Below are 22500 nucleotides of genomic sequence, written 5' to 3' on the forward strand. Positions count from 1 at the left end.
GGATCGAGGACGTAAATCGTAATACTTGGGTGGGAAAATATTAGAAACTCGTGTTCTAGGGATGGGAAATTTTGGGTTTTCCCATTTCCACTCTCTTGCTGAGTGAAATCTTGAAGTTGCGTTCCGGATAAAACACCAGAAGTCCGCTTTGAAAATGATCAACCGAAAATTGAGTTACGATTACACGATTCCATCGAACTTCAATTACGCTCCTTGGACGCTTCGGTACTTCTGGAACCTAATTGTTTTGCTGCCCCTGGAATGTCCTTGATGCCCTTTCCTGGCCGTTTTACTATCGACAGTACGCGTTAATCATGCCACGTTAAGGTTCACCTCGTTGCAAAACAAATAAAGCGATAGAGTGGAAGGAACATACCAACTAGCGAGCGTACCCCCCCGTAGAACCCTTCACTTCGGTTACCGTTGGGTACACTGCCGCTAATTTGCTTAGTGGAAAGGGTTTCGAAGATGGGAGATGGGCGTATAATTAGATTTCGCTTGCGAGTTACTCATCCCGCGCAACTAGCCGGGGCTCGCTTCCTCGGGCGGACACGTAAACTTGGGTCTATTTTTGTAATCTAATGGAGTGCCCTCGTGCTACCGTCCTTCCAGCATGGCGAGCGAGCAGGTGGATCAGTTTTCACACTGGAACTGCTGTTTGATGAAGAGCAGCCGAATCCCTTCGACGACGACGACGAGGACGACGATGGTACTTGCGCGTACACCATCTTGGCCATTAGAGAACCGGATGGATACACCTTCAGCGAAGGCAACTCCTTCAGCTGCAGCTACCTGCAGCTATCTCCTGACGTGCATTTGGCCATTAATCGACCTGAATTCCGTACCGTCTGCTTAGTGGCAACAGGGGGCAACCACTCTGTGGGTCTGCAACGCTCATCGGACACAACGAGCGTCTGTAGTTGTAGTTTTCTCGATAATGAACGGTGAGATACTTGTACCTTACACCGAGCGTATCTAAGGAACAAGTAATAAGAACTTGAACCGGAAAGTGCACTTCCGAAAGTGCAACAGAGCTACCTTCACGAGCAGCATTGAAACAATTGCTGCAATGATGATGCTGAGGATTGATGATGCCAGGTGCGAATGCTCGAGGAGGTTCCACATTTTCTAGAATCAAATCGATGCATCAAACTAATTGATAAATGGCCGTGTGCTGAGTACGGTTTCGGTTTCGACTCGAGTTAGGAGAGTTTGCTGTAGAACCTCTTCAACTAACAACCAAAGCACAGATTCACCGAGAACAAACCGAAAGCGAGCGCACCAGTTAACGTGTTAGAACCGAACCGTGCCACGCTCGTTGAACATGCAATGGAATGAAAGGAAAACAAAAACCCTTGAAGTTAACTTGAACCACCGGCAGCGTATGTTTCGTATCAACTTTTAACAACTGAACGCAAACCGAACCAAACCGAACTCTTCCTGTACTCGATTGCGTTGCCGTTCACCAAAAATTCTGGTGCTTAAACAAATATTTGAACTTGTGAAACTCTCATGATGAATTGGAGTACTGCATATGAAACACCGGGCCGGCATCGGAGCACATCCGCTCGTCACCACTTTCCCAATCGTTGCTGCACCACATTCACTGATTGAGAACCGCAACCTCCGCGTCCCCGATCAAGAGTGTGCGTCCCATTGACAGATTTTCAGTTTTCGGGAGAAGCACCCCCCCGGGGATGAGGAGGAAAAGGGGAGACGCGCGACTGAAGTGCGACACGACACCACACGACAGCTCGGGGCGTGCCTCATCTTCACGTGAGAGCATACTTCAAAATCATCGCGCCCACGTCACCGTACGTCATCCTCAACATACTGCGCTGCGGATGCCGCACGCTTTAATTGGGGGGGGGGGGGCGATGGGGGGAGGGAAGGGGAGGACGCTACTACGCTAGAAGAAAATGGTTTTATTTTCGCAACACTGGCCGAACGAGCGCGTGAGTGATTCCGTCTTTTTACGTCACCTGAGCACGAGGGCGAGCTCCGTGGCACACGCTCCGTGTCTTTCAGCGGCCAACCCCCTCACCCCTGATGCCGCGACATATTCGGCCGTGAAAATATAAAGCCGCGAAAAAGCAACGAACGAAAAAGCAATCTGTCGTGGACCAGTTTTACCGCCAGGTTAGTCCCGGTTACTAGGGCAAAGCAGTGGAAACGAACCGAGTCCGGTCCCCGGGGGGGGGAGGGCCAGCCACACGCAGCATTAATGTTACAGCAGACGAGCTCGAGCCCGTGCCCCGAGTTCCTTTCTGGCGCGGTAGTCAAACGAGCGACACTATAAAACCTATGGCCCGGTCTGGAAATTGGGGTTTTGAGGTTTTCTATTCTCGTTCTTTGTTGCGCTACTATGTTGCTTTTGGAATTTGGGACCGTGACTTCTGCCCTGTCCTTCTGTGATTCCAATCCCGTTGCCAAGGAAGGATCGATCCGCTTTTGAATCATTTATCAAACATGTGCATTATTTCTTCCGCAGTTTTTTGTTCCACAGAAAAGTGGTTGAAAGGATTTACAAAGTTACAGCAACCGTACGGACATTTCAACATTTATGGCCATCTCTCTCTCCAACATGCGATCTGTGTAACGGCTCTCGCATCGATCTCCACTCTATTACGAGGATGAGAAGTAAATAGAGTGGCGACGACGACGACGACGACGACGTGTTAAAAGGGTGTTGACAGCAAACCAAACACTTGCGCGTCTTACGCTTTCGCATTAAAGTTAATAAAACTCGTTACTCTCAACGGACGAACGGACTCTGTGCCCTGACAAGCGGAAAGCCCTGAAAGCTTTCGATTTCGAAGAATTTACTCCCGAAGGACCGAGAAAGAACGATTGTGACGGTGTAGAAAAGATCTCGTCTAGCGTCTCAGGGCGGTAGATAAGAATGGACGGTGGATGGCAAGTCCTGGCACCGAAGGAAAACTACGATTACGACGACAAAGGACACCAAGACATCCGAAGCCGAAGGGATGTTATTTTTTCCTCCACTCTTTCAGAAGCGCCTCTGGCGTTTGCAACCAGCTCCATCCTCGCTGCCATTCGCTCCATTTCTTTCAATTCGATTTCAATTAGGAAAATGTCAATGACAAGATGAGGAGGGGAAAGGGACAAGATTATGGCAACAATGCACCATCTCAGGGCGGGGTGATAAAGGGGGCATAAAACTCAACGCAAAACTTGTACGAATATTGGAGCGAAATAGAGCAAAATACCTTGTTGCGACAGTTCGACACTGTTTCGGGCGGTATTGTTGTGACAGATATCTTTGCATAAGACTTCTTCGAACCAAGTGTCTCAACATTCGGTGCTCATCTTGGTCTGCGTTGACATGCTGTCTGGCTAGCGAACGTGTGCTACACCCTTAGGTGACAGAAGAAAAGGAAAAAGACGAAGGACAAGGCGCGCCCGATAACAAAAGGCGACCGTTAATAGTCCTTTATTCGAGGAGAGGCGATAAGAACGATTACGATCAAAGGAATGATGCATTCCTGTCATCATCAAGCGGCCTCCGGGCGGGAGGAGGAAGAGGTGTGGCCAACGTTTCTCGTCTATGCCCGCTGGCGATGCCCATCATCCCATAATGGCCCATCGTTTTGCCACAACTCGCAAAAGATTCACTTCACCGGGGCGGATGATGGCGATTCTATTTCTCCTCGTTCCCGTTAGTGACACAAAGGGAAAGGAGAAACGCTTCATGGCTAGAAAATCGATATCGTCCTCGTTGTAAAATCGCTCTCTGTGTCCGTTTTCGTGTCTCAGCTACTGTCTGTCTGGTGGCATCCCGTTTTTAACTTTAAAGTAAAAATTGAACGAAGACACTCACGATAAGGATCCGTTCGATTCTGTCGTCACCTCGAAGCAAACCTTTTAACCACAAATCCGTCGACAGAGAGCACGAACGACAACGACAATCACAGCAACGGGACGCGCTTCGATCGATGGCGCAACGATGGAGACGCCACGCGTCCACCGCATCGTGTCACCTGTCACCGTGGCCAGCACATCACCACATCTGTGACTGTCACTGTGACTGTGTTCGCACCCTTTCCGCCATCGCCGGAAGGCAGGATGGCAGGAAGTGATGGGAAAGGAACTTAAAAAGTAATAAAAATGTATTTCTTACTCGACTTGGAGCACCAAGAAGGGAGCTCTCGGGCCCAGGCCCACGGTCCGACGTTCCAGAAGTGGCGATGGATGATTTGATTCGTTTCGTTTTGATTCGCTTTCATGACCCCACCGGTACGTGAGTTCCATTCAATATTAATCTGATTTTTATTTGTGTGTTCGGTGCCGGTGAAGTGCGTAAACCCCTCGGCATGGCACGGAATGGAATGGTGGCTGACTGACCGGTAAAAGGTCATCCTGGGGATCGGAGTGGTATGCCGTTTGTAATGCTCTTTCTTATTTCCCCATCTGGACGGCCCAAACCGTTAGCTTACAGTAATCCGAAGGTTCCGCTTTCCTTGTGTTCCGCTTCTCAATCCATTCCCAATACGAACGTAAGCTGGCCGATCGGAAGGAACAGTCGAATCAAAATCCATTCCAAACAAACCGGCCATCGGTCCAAAAAGGTCAAAAACAGAATAGAACCAAACGCCAAAGAGAGAGAGAGCATTATGCTGACATCTCCGGGATCTAAGGTTTGCAAAAACAAAACCAACCAAATCGGATAACCCAAAGACCCCCGTGGGTCATTTAGGGTTTGGCTTTTAACGGTTGGGGCACCGAGTTTGGGGAGTGTGGGAGTGAGTGGACGCTTAACCACACGCGCCCGGTGCATATCTCATCCGGTTTAATGCATTTGTCGTTGGATGCCCACTTGGTGACCTGCCCCGTGGACCCTACCGAGTGACCATTATGCTCTCTCCGTGTATGGGAAGGGGGTTTGTACGGGCCATAGGGTTCCAACCCCCCGGGTGCCCTGGTTAGCCATTTTACTAGGAGGTGCTTTGGTCGCAAATTGGTTTAAATCTAAATTTGAGCTGACTTTTATTGCCCACCAGCCGGTCGGTCGGTCGGTCGGTAGCCGCCACCACACCGGAGCCAACCGATTGTTCATCGGCCACATCCGGCGACCAGGCTGGGGGCTGGCCGCGCACGGTGGGCCGGCGGCTCGTTCCAACGCCCCATTAAAATCAATTTAGTAAAGAGCTTTTCTCTCCCATGGTCTTTCGCTCTCTCGCTCTCTCTCGCTCTCTTTGCGCTGCTTTGCTTATTGACCAGGGCTCCCGCTGATCTATCGGACTACCGGAGACCATCCGGAGTTTCATCTCACCGGGCGGGTATTGTGGTTCGCCGATGGGGTTCACGTGCGACGAGACGCTGGTCAAACACATCGATACAAGCCAGAGCAACCTGGAAGGCACCCAGGAGGTTGCTTGAGTTTTGCTTATTTGTGGATTTGCCCGAATTGCGCAAGTCTCTCCAAGCGCTAAAACCACGTGCCGATTTTCATTTTCTTTTGGCCAGGAGTGTGTCCAGAACGTTGGTCTCGTCTTAATGATTCGATAACTGAGGGCACCACGAATTCACCGCAAGTGATGCAAACATAAAATAAATCGAGAAAATTGGTTAAGGTTCTTAGCTACGATAGTATATTTTGGCGTTAAGAATCTTTCATTGGCAATCATTAGGCGAGTTTCTAAACTTTATTTCAAATGCAACAACAAGTGTTGGAAACATCGTCTGATGTTTGTTCATCAGATATAAGTATCTACGATTTTAATCAGTTTAAAATAGAACAACTCTCTCAAAACTCTTTTATCAAATTAGATAGTCACAATAGGTTATAAAAAAACAAAAGAGAACAGTCTTATAAAAAAGCTTTAAAGCATTTATGCATATAAGATTTTTAATTGTCATCTAAGAATCTTACAGTCGTACCGAGGATTTGTCACTTTTGTGTATAAGATTTCATACTTAAAGAACGAGTATTTTTCGTGTTAACCGTCACAGATAGCAACTTTATTTCAAGCTCTTTTCGGCAGTTCCAAACGTAAAGTTGCTATCGTGGCCATGCCCCTTTAACATCCGTTGCATCCGATTTCGGTGTAAGAGTCGATACCCACGGAGTTCCCCGTGGTTCCCCGTGGTTATCATCGATACCGCTGGTAGAAGAGAGGGGTTATAGCGAGAGTAATTCAATTACCTTTCGCATAACGTGCAGCCGAATGGATGTAATGTGATAATGGGATGTTTTATAGCGTGGACCTGGGGCGGATGCTGCACGCCGGAAGGTGGTACTGGAGCAATCGCGATAATGTGCATGTTATGTCACGGTGACCCAGAGTAATGTCAAGTAATTAGCCGGTGTGGATGTTCATTTTTATCGAACCTTACGGCCGAATCGTGAACATATTGCTAAACGTTACTGATGGAGAGCTCGATGGTGGGAACGCTATTCCTTTTTGAAAATTTACTCGATCTGCTCGAACAATCATTTTCCACCAAAGTCTATTCTTGAATTAATAACTTAAAAGACATTCCATACTAAAGACGCATCTTCGATAATAAGCCAACATTTCCACTGCAGCTGCAGCTACAGCGGAGCGCGTTCGATGAATAGCCCGATAATGTGCAATCACCGGATGTGCAATCACTCGCAACCTATCATGCTTCCGGACAGCGAACAATGAGGTTGCTGCCAAATGGAGTACACCCGGTACACACATGCTGCACTGTCCTTGGGGGCCGTATCGTGTCCATCATGTCCGTGGTGTCGTGTTATGCACCCAACCTGGCATACCATTACACTTTGCAATCGCAAACCGTATCTTTGTGCAGAGCTAATGTGTCCTGCCCCTCTCCACCCCCCTTTAGTCACGCCAATAATCGTTGCACAATATTTCAGAATTTAGATCAATCCGACGCGCACTCTCTCTCTCTCTCCCTCTCTCTCCCTGGTTTCACCGAATGCTATCTGCCACTAACGATCGCTAAAAGCGCCTGCATCAGACACCGACACGCCGGTCCAACGTTCGACCGGTGTCTGGCTGGTTGCGGCCAGCTGGCTTAGTCCGTATCAGGACAATATCATCACCGCCAGTGGGTAGATTTTAATGGGCGCGTCAATTTCGAGCCCGAGCCCGAGCACAATCGACCACCTAATCGGGGACGACCGAAATCGTGCAGCTAATGCTTGATTTAACAGCAATTATGCGCTCTGCCATGACCACCACCACCACCATCACCGCAGTCCGTGTGCGGTCTGGTGGAGCTGAATAGTGGGGACAGCACCGGAGCTGGAGCTGGAACTGGGCATGACCTCAAAATCGATTCAAATCCTAGCGAAGAGAAGGAGCAGCAGCTGGTGCTACGCCATTCTAGACGTATTCCAGAAACGGATTTGCCCCGATGATTGACTGCATTTCCGCTCCGATTCCGATTCCCATTCCCGGCGTTCCAGGATTGAGCTGTCATCAGGAGTGCCGCTCAATCGGTCGTAGCAAAGGGGGCTCATCGGTTTCTTCACCGAACTGCGTGTACCGGGAACCAGGGGCTGAGATGAATAATAACTAGCAAAAGGCCGTCGTCGTCGTCGTCGTCGTTGAAGTCGAATTGCACTGCTGCAAAATCGGCTGGGCGACGGGTTAGGTCGATGCGGAACCGAATTAAATATCAATCGATCGTCGTCCGACGTCCGCATTCGTCTACAGAGTGTTGCGTGGCGATCCGCAGTCATCGACAACGGACGGGGCTACGAAACGGTCGCGTCCATCTTCGTGAGAACGTCGTTTGTTTCGAATCGGAGGGAATGTTGTTGTGGAAAGACAATTTCCACCCGTCACGCATGGCGGCATTGAAGGAGATTTCGGTCGGTTCTGCGGGAGGATAGCACGCGAACTCCTACGCGTCCCTATCGCGTGATGCAGCGTGCCAGACGGTGCCACGAATTCTACCAGTAAAAGACCATTGGATCATCATGTACATGGAATACTGTGTAGTGCCAACAACTCGCAGTCTTTTGCAAACGACGATTTGTTCAACGACGGGCACCATTTCAGCGAGCGCTTCACAGTCACAGTCCTGCTATTGTTTTCTGCCTTAGGCTTCAGTGGTTTTCGTTAAACGTTTCCCATTGAGTGACGAGTGGGAAATGGTTGTTAAAGTGTATCTCCTACCCTAACGGGTGGGGGTGGGGGGGAGGGGGGGTTCTGCATCGATCGAATCCGGTTCGGAATCCCCAATTTGGTGGTCGATGCTGTCGATCGATTAATCACGCTCGTGACCATCAATCTCAATACTGTGTTGGCACGTTTTGGGTCGAGAAACAACGACGGCAAGGGCTGGAGTAATTACAGAATAGCTTTTGGGTGCAGACTTGGACGACCGTTCACACGCGTTCGGTGTGAGAAAAAAGGTGCAATGCGCAAAATCAACCATGCTCGTAACATAAACATGTATGAACAACATGACCCCTCTTTTCCAGAGACCCCAGTTTGCAGGCTAATGCTATCGGACTTGCTTTAATAAACTAAAGCAGTATAAACTGTTGTTGTTTACTTTGTTTCGATCGTGGTTGCTTATACCTTTTTTTTGGTTTGATAAAATAAAAAACTAGATTTATTTCTCATAATCAAATACTCTTTTTGACCTATAATAATTTTTTGATAATCTTTCAAACAAAGTAGAAACTGTAATTGATGTTTATATTTTACGTTTATTAGCTTTCGTTTAAATACTAATTACTAATTAGTATTTAGTACTAATATACTTGGACCGTTCCGTAACACTTACAACTATCGCTCCACTATAATGTGCCATGCACTCTGATCCTAGTGCCTAACGAAGTATCTGGAATCCTCCTAGTGCCTTTCATGAAATGGTCCCTATCCCTAAACAATCGCATTCAACTGCATCAAGTGCTCTGTGCTCTGAGAAGTGCGCTTGTTAGACGATGGGCTTTCGCTGGAAATTCTTGAACTGCAAGCTGCTCGTTGTAACCAAAACCCTGCGTAGTGCACTCGACGCTCGATAGTCGTGACGAATAGCCGTATCACACGCAAGGACCGACTGGGTGGCTGGGTGCATCGTTTAATTAGAGCACAGAACGCAGCTCGTGGCACAGCATAAATCATGGTTAGTATGGGGATACTAACCGCATCCCCGCCAACACAACCCTAGTGCCTCGTCAGCGTGTGTTTTGTCCCAAACCCACAGCCAACGGATCAGATGCGATAAGAATAGCAACTGCAACTCGTAGTCGTCATCATCGTCGTCGGCGTTTGTTGGAATATATGCGCTACTGTGAGCGGGCAGTTAACACTCGGTGTCCTTATCTGCTTCGCAACGATCGGCCAATAATCAAGATTAGCAGCAGACGAGTACTTAAGGTTAACTCAAAAGGCCACCACTGGTTTCAGTCATGAAATAAGGAAACACAATGAATGTCACCTTAAATGTAGGTCATCAACAGTTTCAAAAGTTAACTGCTCGATGAGAAATGTCCGGCGTCAAAACCGGCATCCAACCATTGCTGTTTCGGCATTAATCAAACACAAACAAAAGGCCACACACGGGAACCTACAATAGGACGTGTGCGTCACAGCATTGTGGTCAGGCGCTTGCCGTTTGGTTCGGTTCCAAATCGTCCGAGAATATTCTTAGCATAATTAACGCGAAATTGTTGGCAACGATCCGTACTGCTGCGGACGGCAACTTACGAGCGTGACTCAACGACCGATAATGCAACGTATCTTAACTTGTTTCATTATTGCTCGTTAGTGAAGTTAAGGTAACTAAAACGAAGTTCTCTTTTTAATGCTTTCACATATTCCAATCAACTGTAAACTACGGAACGCCGATGGACATGTATTAATTGCGGGAAAAAACAATTCGAATACTGTTTCGAATAGTCTCGTTCCTTCATTCGGCACGGTCACAAGTGTGGGTGAAAGTTTGTGTGACAAATTCAATTTCAGCACAATTGAATTGTTTCCCCTCAATTTTGTTACCGGGTTTTCACGACTCACGTTTTTCTACGTTGCGCTGCGGTGCGGTCAGTGTTGTTCTACATAGTATACGGTAGTTGGACACCGTTTTTTTTGTTCTCACTCTCTGCTGCCGCCTGCCTATTCTACGATCCTGCCAAAACCTAGGACGAGAAACTTGTGAGTAAACCATCACCAACTTTGGCCGCGTAGCATCACCGCGTTCTAGGTCATGTGCGCCTTCGTCGAACTTTCTGTAGCGCACGATGCAAACAAAGGATACACCAGCGGTGGCGGCGGCAAAGGCAGGAGGGGGGAGAGGGGGTGGTTGGAAAACATTTTCCTGGGCAGGCGATACTGTTTATGAATTTTAATTAACCAACAAAACAGGAAGAGAATGAACGAAGGTTGAAAATAAGTATTAATTAGCGAAGTCGAACGGAGCGCCCTAGAGCGCCCTGGAGGTCTAGCGATCCGTCCCACGGTTGGTCCAACGGTTGGTACGCCCTGGTCTCGCTCGACGACCGGAAATCGTTGGGATAAATGCTGGTCAAGAAAGGTTCATTTGCAAACGTTTCACCCTCCCCACGCCCTCCTATTGTTGCCATTGTTTCATCAACGCGGCTGTTCAACGTTGGCGCTCCTTGTCCTGTCCTGCTTCCACGCACCCTTTCACCCCCGGGAGGGAGCTCTTTGCCAGACGATGGTCATGGCCGGAACCGCACGAAACGGAGCATGAATAATTGACAATCATACGGCACACAAGCAAACATGCAGAACACACCGAACGTCCGAGAGCGGTCGTTCATAATGAATTACATCTTGATCATACGCAGGAGACTTAAATCATAGCAACCCGGGGATAAATCCCGGGGCCACCGGGCGTCGGTCCGGTGCCGAGATCCTGATTAGCACGCAATTGTTCAGTGCATCTGGTGAGGGCACATGGGCGAGATTTATCTGGTAAACCAGCCCGGACTGACCGGTTTGGACCATTCGGTGGTGGTTGGCAGTGACGCAGCATACCCAACCGTTTGCCCAGAACGTGACAGGTGAAATCAGAACGTCCGACAACTCGCATATACGGCAGCAATGGCACGTACGGGTGGATGTTGATTTTGGACAGGGATCCGATAAGTGGAATCCTTTTCCAACCGCTCTCTAGCTCTCGTACACATCGAGAAAGTCAATTTCAACAGTTGATACTGCTCAATTCCTGATTCATTTACCCCAAAAAGGGATTAATAACTACATCCGGTCACGTTTTATTGCTTCAAATTAATACATCCACTGCACTTCATTAGGATTGATGTACCTTTAAATTGAACATTTGAAATATGCTCAAAACCACCGAAAAGACTGCAACAGGGAAACTAATTTATGAAGGCCATTAGTCAACGGAACGGATTAAGACGAATAGCTGGTAATACCAACCGATTTTCTCCCCCTGTTTTTGCCTGAAATCTTAATGGTGCTGCGTCATATACGGTGCGTCTGTAAGATTTGGATCTTTCGCGATAACCGCCCAAAGACGCATTTCGCTATCAGCCAAACAAGACTCTTTCGGTTTAGTGCCGAATGACGTTAGTCGATTTGTTTGTTGTCCGTTGGATGATGATGGATGCGAGCGAACGGTCAGCAAAGGCTGAAAAGGACCACATTCATGGCCAACGCATAGGTTCTCGAGGGTGCTTTCCGGTTTCAGCACGATTTGCATATGCCAATCAACGTTACGATGATCGATATCAGCACACATCAGTATTGGGTGAAGGCAAAAGTTTGACGGGATTTTGTGGTCCAACCTTTGTGTTGTATGAATTGCTTGAGTTGATTTCAACTTGTTTACGTTAGTTAAACATTAGTTTTTAGATTCTAATATGGGTTAGTAGTTGATTTATTGCTGTTTGAAATTGTTAAATGTGAAAGAGATGTTGGTTTGATCTTCAACAGCGCACTACACCCAATGTTTACTAGCATCTCATATACGCGGCATGGTACACTCATCCTGTCAGCTGGCATCAGGGATGAAACACAATTTAAAATCATCCCATGAGCTCTTCAAAGTCCATCCGCCACGATACAGCGAACTGGTGTCTACTTGGTCTGGTCACACAGCATCCCGTATGATGGTCCATCCAGGGTGGATTCGTTGGCGAACGTGCGTCTTGTATGGCACGATGATGCACGCGATGCAGAAATATATGTATTCATGATAATGCATTTTTCGTTGGATCCACGCTCACTGCCCTGGCCACCGACTGCACAGCATGACTTATATTTGTTCTTCACTGAAACAGTGGAGTGGAGAGGCAATTCGAATCCGAAATGCTCGCTCTCGTTGTGCTGTTCCAGTTCGTTTGTCCGTGTGCTGACCTAATCCTTATTATGGGCGAATTCACTCAAAACCAGTATCTTCAAATGATTTGTGAAGAATAGACCACATACTGAGCATTGCTCGCGTGTAATCTCTAATATTGATCCAAGGTTTCCTGCTCGTAAGTTGCCTTTATCGGACAGCAACAGCAGCAGCAGCAGGTCGTGAAAAAAAAAATACCTCAGAAGTTATTTAATACCGCTGAAAAGTTTACGAGACACAAGTTTCCAATACAAAAGAAAACGCCACAAAACGTTTAACATTAATGTTGTATTTTTCATTCTCCCAGGGATCCGTAGCGCCGCCTCGAACGTAAAGGATACCACCGCAGCACTGACGAACGACGATCGGTTCATAAGCAGCAACAGGAATGCGCCACTACACCAACCAACATCACCCACAGAGACGTGCTGCGAGCGCATGAAAGCGATGCTACAAAACATCTTCCCAACCCGCGGATCTCATGCATAAAGATAATACAAATTTGTTACATCTACCTGGTGCGGTTCATTCCTTCCTTTGTGGGGAATTATTTAAAAGCGTACCCCAAGAAGTGCTCCTCCTTCGTGCGATGCATGATCGTACCGCGGGGAGTTGAACCGAGAACCGAGAAGTAGAGAAAGGGCTCCGTTGGTGAGTTTTCAAAAAAGCCACACACTCGAAGCTGACGCAGTAAGAAGAGCTACTTGAGGAAGGGTAGAAGGTGAAAAGCAACGTTAAGACCAACCATGACGGTGAAGCTGTTTCGACGGGGGTCCGCCCGATGCATCGGGTTGTTGTCGGCGTCCGTCACGATACTACTCTGCCTCTACTACATCTCCATGGGTCAACCGTCCCCGACCGGCACTGGCACGTCTTCGGCCGGCATGGTCGATGGTCGACACGGGAAGGACTCATCCGCTGCCATGGCAGCCGCCGCTATGGCACATCACAAACGGTAAGTGTACCTCTCTCTCCCTCTCTCTCTCTCTCTCTCTCTCTCTCTCTCTCTCTCTCTCTCTCTCTCTCTCTCTCTCTCTCACACCCTCTCGTATCCAGGACGATCCTCAGGACGAACATACAGGGTGAGGCAAAAAAAACTGCAACACATTTAAAACGCCATATATTTTTCATTTTTGTTTGGATTTTTTTGAGTAAAACCAAAAAACGTCGGGAATTTCATAAACTTTCAGAATCAGTTCAGTTTTTTATGGTATGTTACTGTTTGGGTGAATTATGATCTTGAGACGGTAGAAGAAACCATCGCTCGTTGCCCGCAGAGTGCTTTGTGGTATTTTGGCTCATTCTTAGAGAAGCGTTTGCTAAAGCTGGTCAAAACTATGTCATTTTTTAGGTCTAACCTTGGCCTTCAAAATACCGCAAACGGAGAAGTCCTGCGCTTTTTGCGGCCATAGATATTGACAGCCAATGAGACATGGAAATGAAGTGTGAAATGTTTCTTTACGCTAATCCCATGTCTCGGTTGCTTTGAGGGAAGGTACAGAGTCCTTTTAGAATCTCTAGGGATTTCGCATGAATTGTTTGCATTTCTAGGACTGCAATGAACCTTTTAATAGCTTTAGAAACATTAATTTGTTGATTTATATCGGATCCACCGAACGAAAATGTGCGAATAATGTGAAAAATTGCGTGTTATCGCATCTCAACCCATTATCAACCCGGTTTATGCGTCGTGGTGGCCAGCCGAGAGTGTAAATTATCAGCTGACTTTCCTGGAAACTAAATCCCATATTTTTTTTCGTTTAAAAACTACAGGATAACGAATGGTTTCTCATCAAAGAAAACAAAGTTCAGAATTTCATCACTTGCGGCCAAGCGAAGCAAGGCCTCTTCACGGTCTCAAGACCATAATTCCTCCAAAAAGTAACATACCGTAAAAAAATAACTGATTCTGAAATTTTATGAAATTCCCAACATTTTTTGGTTTTATTCAATAAAATCCTAACAAAAATGGAAAATATATGGCGTTTTAACTGTGCTGCAGTTTTTTTGCCTCACCCTGTACGTTCTGTCCACTCTGACCGCAACTCTGGGATGATGATGGACGAGTGCGGTTTACGAGATATTGCCAGCGTGAATCGCGCACTCCGACTCCGGGACGAGCGTCCCCTAAAACCATAAAATCTATCGCCACCAAAACGGATGAATGTCCTTTTTCGGTCTCGCAATCGATTGCCATCCTCCGTTTCGCTGGGTTTCGGTGTCGGTTTCGGTTCGGCATGAAAACTCATCGAAAAATCGATCTAACGCGCCCGGTCGCGAAGCACAGCAAGTCTGAGGCCTGGCCGAAGGGTAAAGGCCGATTGCCGGCTGGTGGGACAAAGTTTTATGCTTTATTGGGCCCCCACTTCAGCCGGGCGCAATGATGCCAATGTTTAGTGCTCTCTAAATATACATTTTGACCGATTTTCGATTGGATTCGCCAGCATTACCAAGGCCCAGTAAGGTTACCGGAGCATGGGTTAAAATAAATAAATGGAAAAAAAACAGCTCTCCAGCATAATGTTCGCTTCGGTGAAGCCATTTCCTGGTCCCTAAACCAGGGGCGAGCGTTTCATATTCAATATTTAATGTTTCTGCTTTGTGCTGTGCGAGAAAATCGCTTGCTGGTACAGAGCGTCATAAACATTACCACCTATTTGCTATAGGATACTCTATCTACGGACAACTCAACCGACATTAAAGCAGACCTATCCACACATGCATGTAATAGTAAATACAGTATGTGCGCTTTCGAACTTTGCACATTATTCTTTCTGTTTGCCACTAGTGCCACCATTCTTGGGGCCATTAACTGGCCCGTCAACTAACTGGCAATGGTGTTAACCCGGCACGAGGCATTTTTCCAGGTTTCGCACCAGGTTCACTATCGCTAGCACTCGGTTCTGGACCGGCACTGTCATATTCGTGCTGCACCCCTAGATCAGGTGTTCAGCCCATATATTTTCAGCCTGCCATCGATCGGAAGCGTTCCTTACATTAGAACGATGCCTACGATTTAGTCGGTGCAGAACGAAATACCGTACCATATTGCATTATGCTGCGATGCACAAATGGGCACCGTGAGAGAGGGTAATTACCGATACCAGGCTAGTCATGTGCACAAACACCGACACCGGCATCGGGAATTCTTTTATCTGAATGGTAATAAAGAGAGAGCATGGCACTAGATATGTGGGAATGCATAAATATTCCCATCCAACATCCTTGACACAGATTGCAGCTTTATTTGTGAGCTCGAAGTTAGTTGGAACACGATAGAATCGGTGTTTGGAAAACGATTAAAGTTCCTCTATGAAATTTTCTATCGAGCAAAAACCCCACGCTCGCTGTCAGTGGCAATTGGCTACACTGTATCATCTTGCTGTTGACAGGCTCGAAAAGAGAAGATGTTTCTAGTGCATCTACCACTACTATAAGACCTTGCCAGGGCATTACAAGCCCCTAAGCCATGAAGAAAAGTGTGCGATCTCGAATAAGCTCCAATATCTCTTAATAGCTTGAAGTAGCTCTTGCTCAAAAGAGTGCCACAGCAAATGGAATTCCAGGCAATGGCTTTGGTTGTCGTTTCAGAGACTGCGTATCTCAACTAACTAAGCGAATCGCGGTAGTGCAATGCTGTCCCAGATTGTTTGTGGCTCTTATCCGCCACCATGGATCCTTTCGCGAGATTGTGATGAAAGGCGAAGTGACTGGATAAGTGCACTTCCGCTCAGGAGATTGAATTCGTGGTCCTCCTCGGGTTGCACTCAAAACGCTTGAAGGTGACAGACGCTTTCCATGCAAAACTTCACATAAAAAAAGGGAAATACTACCGAGCGCATCGTCACTTGGTAGAGACCGTTACTTTCTGCTTCGCGCTTTGAGCGCCGCTCGAAGGGTTGTGACACTTTGCCATCTTAAGTGTGTATAGCTTGTGTTCTTTCATTAAGTTGCATAGAGCAAGTGGCTCGCTGGATCTGACAGTGCGATGAAGGTTGAGCAAATGTGCCAATTGTGTTAGGGTTGAATTTAAACTATTTTGCGAGACTCCATACGATTGTATTTACTTAACAGATAGCATTATCTATTACCATTGAAGTCTTAAATTACTACTTTCAAATAACCGATTTTGAACACTTGCGCACTGTTATTTTAGTGCCGCTTAATACGTGATTTTATCAAGTCATTTTCATTGGATGTACTTTTTCTTAGTACTTAAAATCTTAAGCAACAGTTTCTCTCAAGCTAATTTAAATCTGTTCATTTTTAGTGAAATATCATTCAGTCGAAATCAAATCTAGAATAACAGTTAACTAAAACATTTAGATCGTGCTCCGGTTATTTCTATTCATTTCTATCCTTTAGTTCAGTTCTTCACAATTGATAACTTAATTTAATGTTAGACCACATGGATGACTTGCTGGCCGTTAATCGAGATGCCACATTTTACGAGCGGTTGTTTTTCGCACAATATGTTGATATGTGATCGCACAATATTGAGCCTTTGGTGTGGGGTTGTTATATAACCTGGATTAAAGGATTAACATTGGTTGATCTTTAGATGCTAGTCGTAGCATCAACTACTAATAAGCCGCTTAACTTCCACGATGATCGACATTTTTACAATCAATCTATGCGAGGTAGATCTGAAACATAAACAGAGTGTAGATACAGAAACGTAAAAATCACTAAAAATGCTAATTACTATAATTACTAATGAATTACTTATCAAAATATAAGAAATGCGTCTTCAAATCAAATTGTTTTGCTGAAGTATTACTGCAAATTATAAAATGTGATGTTGGCCAGATCTTCTAGATAAATCACTGCATCAGTACCAAAGAGTTCCGCGAGAGATAACAGCCGTAATCGTTTTCACTGCCAGCATCGTTTTTTAATTACTTTTCCTTTTGTTTTCGGACACCCTCGGTCGGATTTCAGACTCGCTTTCTCGCGATTGCTGACTGTGCCTGATGTTTGTTTCATTATTTTCGTTCTTTCTCGTTTGGTACAACCACAGGCACGCCAACCACGGCGGTATCTCTGCTCTGTCGACCGGCGCCATGGCAGAAAAATATATATTTTCCCTCAAAGACAAAATTTGTCTCGAGAAGGTGCTTCGTGTACAAAAGGATAAAAGCCACGCCTGGAAAGTCACCGGAAGGAGGACGGATGGTACCGGGGCGTTCGAGTTGGGAAACTTTGCGCGACCGGTTTGATAGAGTGCTATGTAGAAGTGGTTCAACCGGAATAGAAGCGAAAATTCGTTTTCCTAAAAGCCATTTTCTCCGGCTTTGGAAACCTATTTCGCCTGAAAAGCGGTTCGCCTTTGATGTTTGCCCGGCCCGGCCAGCGAAGCATAAAGGCTTACGGCGCACAGCACAACATTCAAACCAAATGGAACGCGCTCGCATACACACATTCACACAGCAACAGAAGTTGTGTTTTAATTCCTTTCCACTTACATAATCCATCGATACTTATCGGATTTTACACTTTGATTGGTGATCTGTGAAGCTTACACTGATTGCTCGGGCCACGGATCCGGCTGCCGGCAGTGGTTTGGGATGGCATTAGTGGTATTCGGTTTTAAAATTGTACAAGTAACACTTTCGGCTCTAATGTAATTACAGAAGATGATCCAGGCTGAGGGGATCGGTCAAAGTTGTGACAATCTCGAGGGGGAGGTGTATTAGATCGATACGAAAGATTTGCTTTTGTGCTGATTGGCCAAACGGATTGTGAACGATTTAGAGTGAAAAACTCGCTGCGAACGAAATGTTTGTGAATAGAAATAACTGCTTATCATGAAAACCATCGACCATCGTTATTCCATTCCAGGAAATAGAACAAACACACGACAACAGCAACACAAACCTCTCGGGCCGTTCTCCAGTGCAAAGTGCGAAAAGGAAAATTATGGAAAAATCATGGGAAAATCCTTTTCCAATGCCGGCACTTGCACAAAATCCCTGATCCAGTCCAGTAAACACAATTTCCCTTACACACATCATGGTCCGGAGTAGAGTTCTATTGAAATGCCACTGAGTTTGCCGTACGAATGCGATTGTCGCTGCCGTAGCTACTTTGAGGAAAAAGAGCGGAAAATGTTATCTTCACTTCAACAGTGAAGGTTCTCTGTAAGCCGCAAACCGGTATCAAGCAAGTGATGATTGTCTGTCACTGTCACTATCCACTCACCGATGCTACACCAGAGCAGAGCAAGCACGTAGCCTAACTTGGCACAAACGAACCCACGGCCACTGTCTGTCGCCAGCATACATTGATGCGTCAAACTCGCTTCGCGTATGCGGGAAGCGGAATGCTGCAGTCGATCACAAAAGTGTTAGGATGCCCTTCCATTCGAACGGATTGCGCTGACATCCGGCACATCTACACCTCCGTCGAGCAAATTGGGTTAACCCCATCCCCACCGGGCATCCACGAAAGGTTTCCGTCTTTTTTTGACGCCTCACAAATACACGACCCCTTCGGATGCGCCCCATTGGGAATGCCCGAATGTCCGCACTTGAACTCGAAAGTGTCGCACAATGCGTACCCGATGGTGTAGGCTTTTCCATCAGCAATCGAACTACAACGCGCCACTAGCCGACAATCGACATTGGCGTGTGCTTCACTGGATCACATTGTGATTGCACCGAACGGAAGGAACTGGACGCTGTTTGGACGCGTAGATGTGTCCCCGTTTGATCATCCAACACTCACTGCCTGGCTAACATTTTGAACGTTCTCGTGGCGATGCGACGGCATCGTCATCATAGTCATCATCACCGTCATCAACTTCTCCTGCTAGCGACAAGGGATGACATTAACTGTGATGCTCGGATAGAGGTCCTTGGAGATATCGGCCCTTCGTTCAGGTCCCTTCTGACAGCCCAATCGGTCTCCTGGGAAAGTGCCACGGCTACATTCCGGGATCCGGGAAACAATCGACCGTCGATCAAGTGTGGCATCTGCTCCCACACGAGGGAATCGGTCGTGCGAAAATCATTCGCCAATTATCCGGTTGCGTGTAGGTGAGCAAAGCTTCCAACCTACGCCCAACACACATTGACGCGTATTGTATCCTCACCCCAGAGCTCACAGCATCGTTCTGCTTCTTCCGAGCGCGAAGGACAATCGTACTTCATCTGGGGACATTTTTTTTTTGTTTGGCTGCTTCTCAGTTCGCCAGGAAGAATGCCAAGAGTCATCCACATCAGAAGGGTTGAGTCCACCATCTCTACACTCCGGTACTCCGGCAATTCGATTAGACTTTGTCGGTGATCTCTTGCACTCTCTCGGTTCTTGGGTTCCTAGCACACCACAAAAAAACGGGTGGCCAGTGGCTGGTTGTATCATTGGTAAATTTGATTAGTGCGAAGCTCCGGACTGCTGGATTTGTATCGGGGAACTGACAGTCTCCCACACGACGACGCTTTTGATGTATAGCCTCTAATAACATCAGGTTCTGGGGCAAGAGGTCAACCGACGTGGTTAAATGTATTTCAGCTCGATGTCATGGTCTTGTTTGTGAAGCTCCCGCAATGAGGTCAGAAATCTGAAGATGGACTCGATATCATTTTGAGAGCATTTTTGATTAAAATGTTACTTAAAGCTATCGTCCGTGACCAGAAAGGGCCAGCTGATGCTCGCTCTCTCTACGCATGGTAGGAATGTATAAGGCTTGTAAAGACAGAAGAGCTGCAGCGACTTGAAGAAAGCACGTCCCTGGAAAGCCATCGAGCTGGCGACATGGCGTTTAACGTTTCCCTTGCCGACGCTAACGACGAGTCCCGAAGGAATGTGCGGAGTAATGCTTCCTTGGAGATTTCATCCATTATGGGAGGAAAGCGAGAACTCAAAACCGGCGGCACAATCGTGTCAACAATTCACTTTTTATTGGGACGCCGAGCGTCAATGTCACAATGTCTGTCACGCAAAGCGACGACTACGGATTGAGCCGGATCAACCGGGGGCCGGCTTGGCGTTGGTGCTGTCACCCTCGATTGACAACGAACGGTCATAAAGGTTCGCGGGCGACATCCCTTCACTCGTAATCATTCATTCCCCTCATCTCCAACGCTGCTGATACCAGAGAGCGGTTGGAAAATCGGCGGGATCAGCGAATAACGCATGGAAGTTCCGGTCGAAGCTCTCGATGGAGTCGTCTGGAACCCCGAAAGTAGCGCGCCATGTATATGAGGGAGTGTGGCTAAGATATGGCACAGCTACTGGCTACAGACGAGTGAAAGCGTACCCTCAATGAAGGTTGTAATGCGTGCCCGGGAATGGCGCACTTTGTGGCTCACCGATGGGGTCGTTTCGTGGCACCATGTTCCTGTTTTTCGTGGCATTTCCATTCCACCACGATAACCATGCCGGTGTTTTATTTTTCCCACAAGATATTGAATATTCACAATTTTCCAATTTTCGTTCAGTCGGAAAAATCATTTGACGATAAATATTTCGCCGGAATCGGTAACTATGGCGTGGTGCCGTAGTCGGTAGAGAACTCAACAGACGACGCTGCTGCTACGCGTCAAGTGGATTGTTTTATGCTTCCGCACGATGGTCGTGCATCATTCGGACCATTTACCTCCCAACACAAGTGCTTTCACCAGTGAGGGTGGCTCTGATTGTCGCAAATTTAGCATTACTTTGTGGATGGTTCGATAGATGCTTGCCCTTTTAACAATTGAGTTTAATTTCATTAGAGATGTTTCTTAAAATGAATATTAAGTTATTCAACTAAAACTCAACATACAACTTAAGGAATGGGGATAAATAATGCAAATATTATGCACTTTTCTCTATAACAATCCTGTTTTACTTTAGAAAGCATTTCGGCAAATGGTCAAATCTCCACTGTTGGAACCAAAAGGATGTACGGTCGCAATAGTGGTACTTTGGCCACGATGCATCGCAGAACAGAAACAAGAACGACGAAGCGAATGGGCACTGAATGGCCTCGGTTGTGACCCAACAGTAGTGACGTCCGATATATTCTCGCATCATTAAACGCTCATAATAAAATTTCGAATAACGAAAACCAGTCGGTACAATGGAGCGGAATAAACGGGGAACATGCTGATGTTGCTTTCGCCGCCACTAGGAATGCCAGCGGAGTTTTTTTCCATTGTTTCGGATTGCGTTCACACGAGTGTGACAGATTGTGTGTAAGAAAGTCGTGGTCAAAGAGGACATTTCAGTGTTCAAAAAGCAGACAGCTGCCATTCACAGCTTGGTTCCAGCCTCGATTTTCCTGGCGTTAGCTTTAGGGTTAATGGTGATGCTTTCATTTCCATGTTTTGGCTATCCTTTCAACTTATTCAAATTTTGTTCGGTGGTTTAATATAAATGATGGAATGGATAAACCAGTTGATCACCCATTCTAAAGAGATCAGTAAATGAATCCTTCCCATGTCACTGCATCCACAATAAACTAACCTTCGATTCGTCCACGGAAAGAAAGGAAGCAACATTATTCTTTACCTCCAATCATAGGAAAACAAGGAAAACAGTTCCAATTTGTCACGCGTTGCTCGATGTGTGACCTACGCGTTTCGTTTGGAAGAAGAAAAGTGATCATGCGGCCGAGGTAGAATGGTCCGGGATGGAAGAAAGTTTATGAAATTTTATGGAATGTCATCAAAAATTACTAGCCAAAGGGGAAAAAGAAATCCTTTTCCGTTCCCCCATTTTTCCGCATTCTCTTTCGCTCTCACTAGCCATCGTTATTGTCTTCGTTCCACGTGTATAAAGGGAAACTTTTGCTCCCAGCATAGGAGTTTGTGGAAGCTCGGATGGTGCTGCATCATAACGAGATGAAACAGACTGTAGCGTAGGGAATTTGGTTCACAAGTTATGGCACTCCGAATAGCGGAACCTTCAGTAAAGGAACGGCCAGTTATAAAACTAGACCCGAAACAAGCGGTCCACTATAGATGAGCCCTTTCCGGAGGGACAAATGACGGTGTGTCCATTAGAGAATGTTTGCTGAACATCTCACATCTCGTTCCTCTCCTTTTTATGTGATTGATCAACACGCCAGGAGCATTGTATGGATCAAATGGTTTGGTTGGGGAATTGTTTCTGTCACCCGTAAAATAGACAGATTATTCATTATTGTTCTATTGTTTTTTTTTCGATGGTTTTCACCATCTGCAACCGAAGTAGGAATCGAGTTGGTTTTTA

At 46.6% G+C, this 22500-nt stretch overlaps 1 protein-coding gene across 3 annotated transcripts in view; it reads left to right on the forward strand.

The window, feature by feature from the left end:
* LOC126570976 (alpha-mannosidase 2) overlaps positions 1–22500 on the forward strand; it is a 76207-nt gene that overhangs the window by 42648 nt on the left and 11059 nt on the right. For all 3 annotated transcript variants that reach the window (XM_050229137.1, XM_050229139.1, XM_050229138.1), the window contains one exon: positions 12611–13258. In XM_050229137.1, the coding sequence (XP_050085094.1) occupies positions 13050–13258 (209 nt within the window). In that variant the 5' untranslated portion in view covers positions 12611–13049. The remainder of the gene's footprint in view (positions 1–12610; positions 13259–22500) is intronic.

Source organism: Anopheles aquasalis, chromosome 2, assembly GCF_943734665.1.
Source record: "Anopheles aquasalis chromosome 2, idAnoAquaMG_Q_19, whole genome shotgun sequence".
Classification (NCBI taxonomy): domain Eukaryota; kingdom Metazoa; phylum Arthropoda; class Insecta; order Diptera; family Culicidae; genus Anopheles; species Anopheles aquasalis.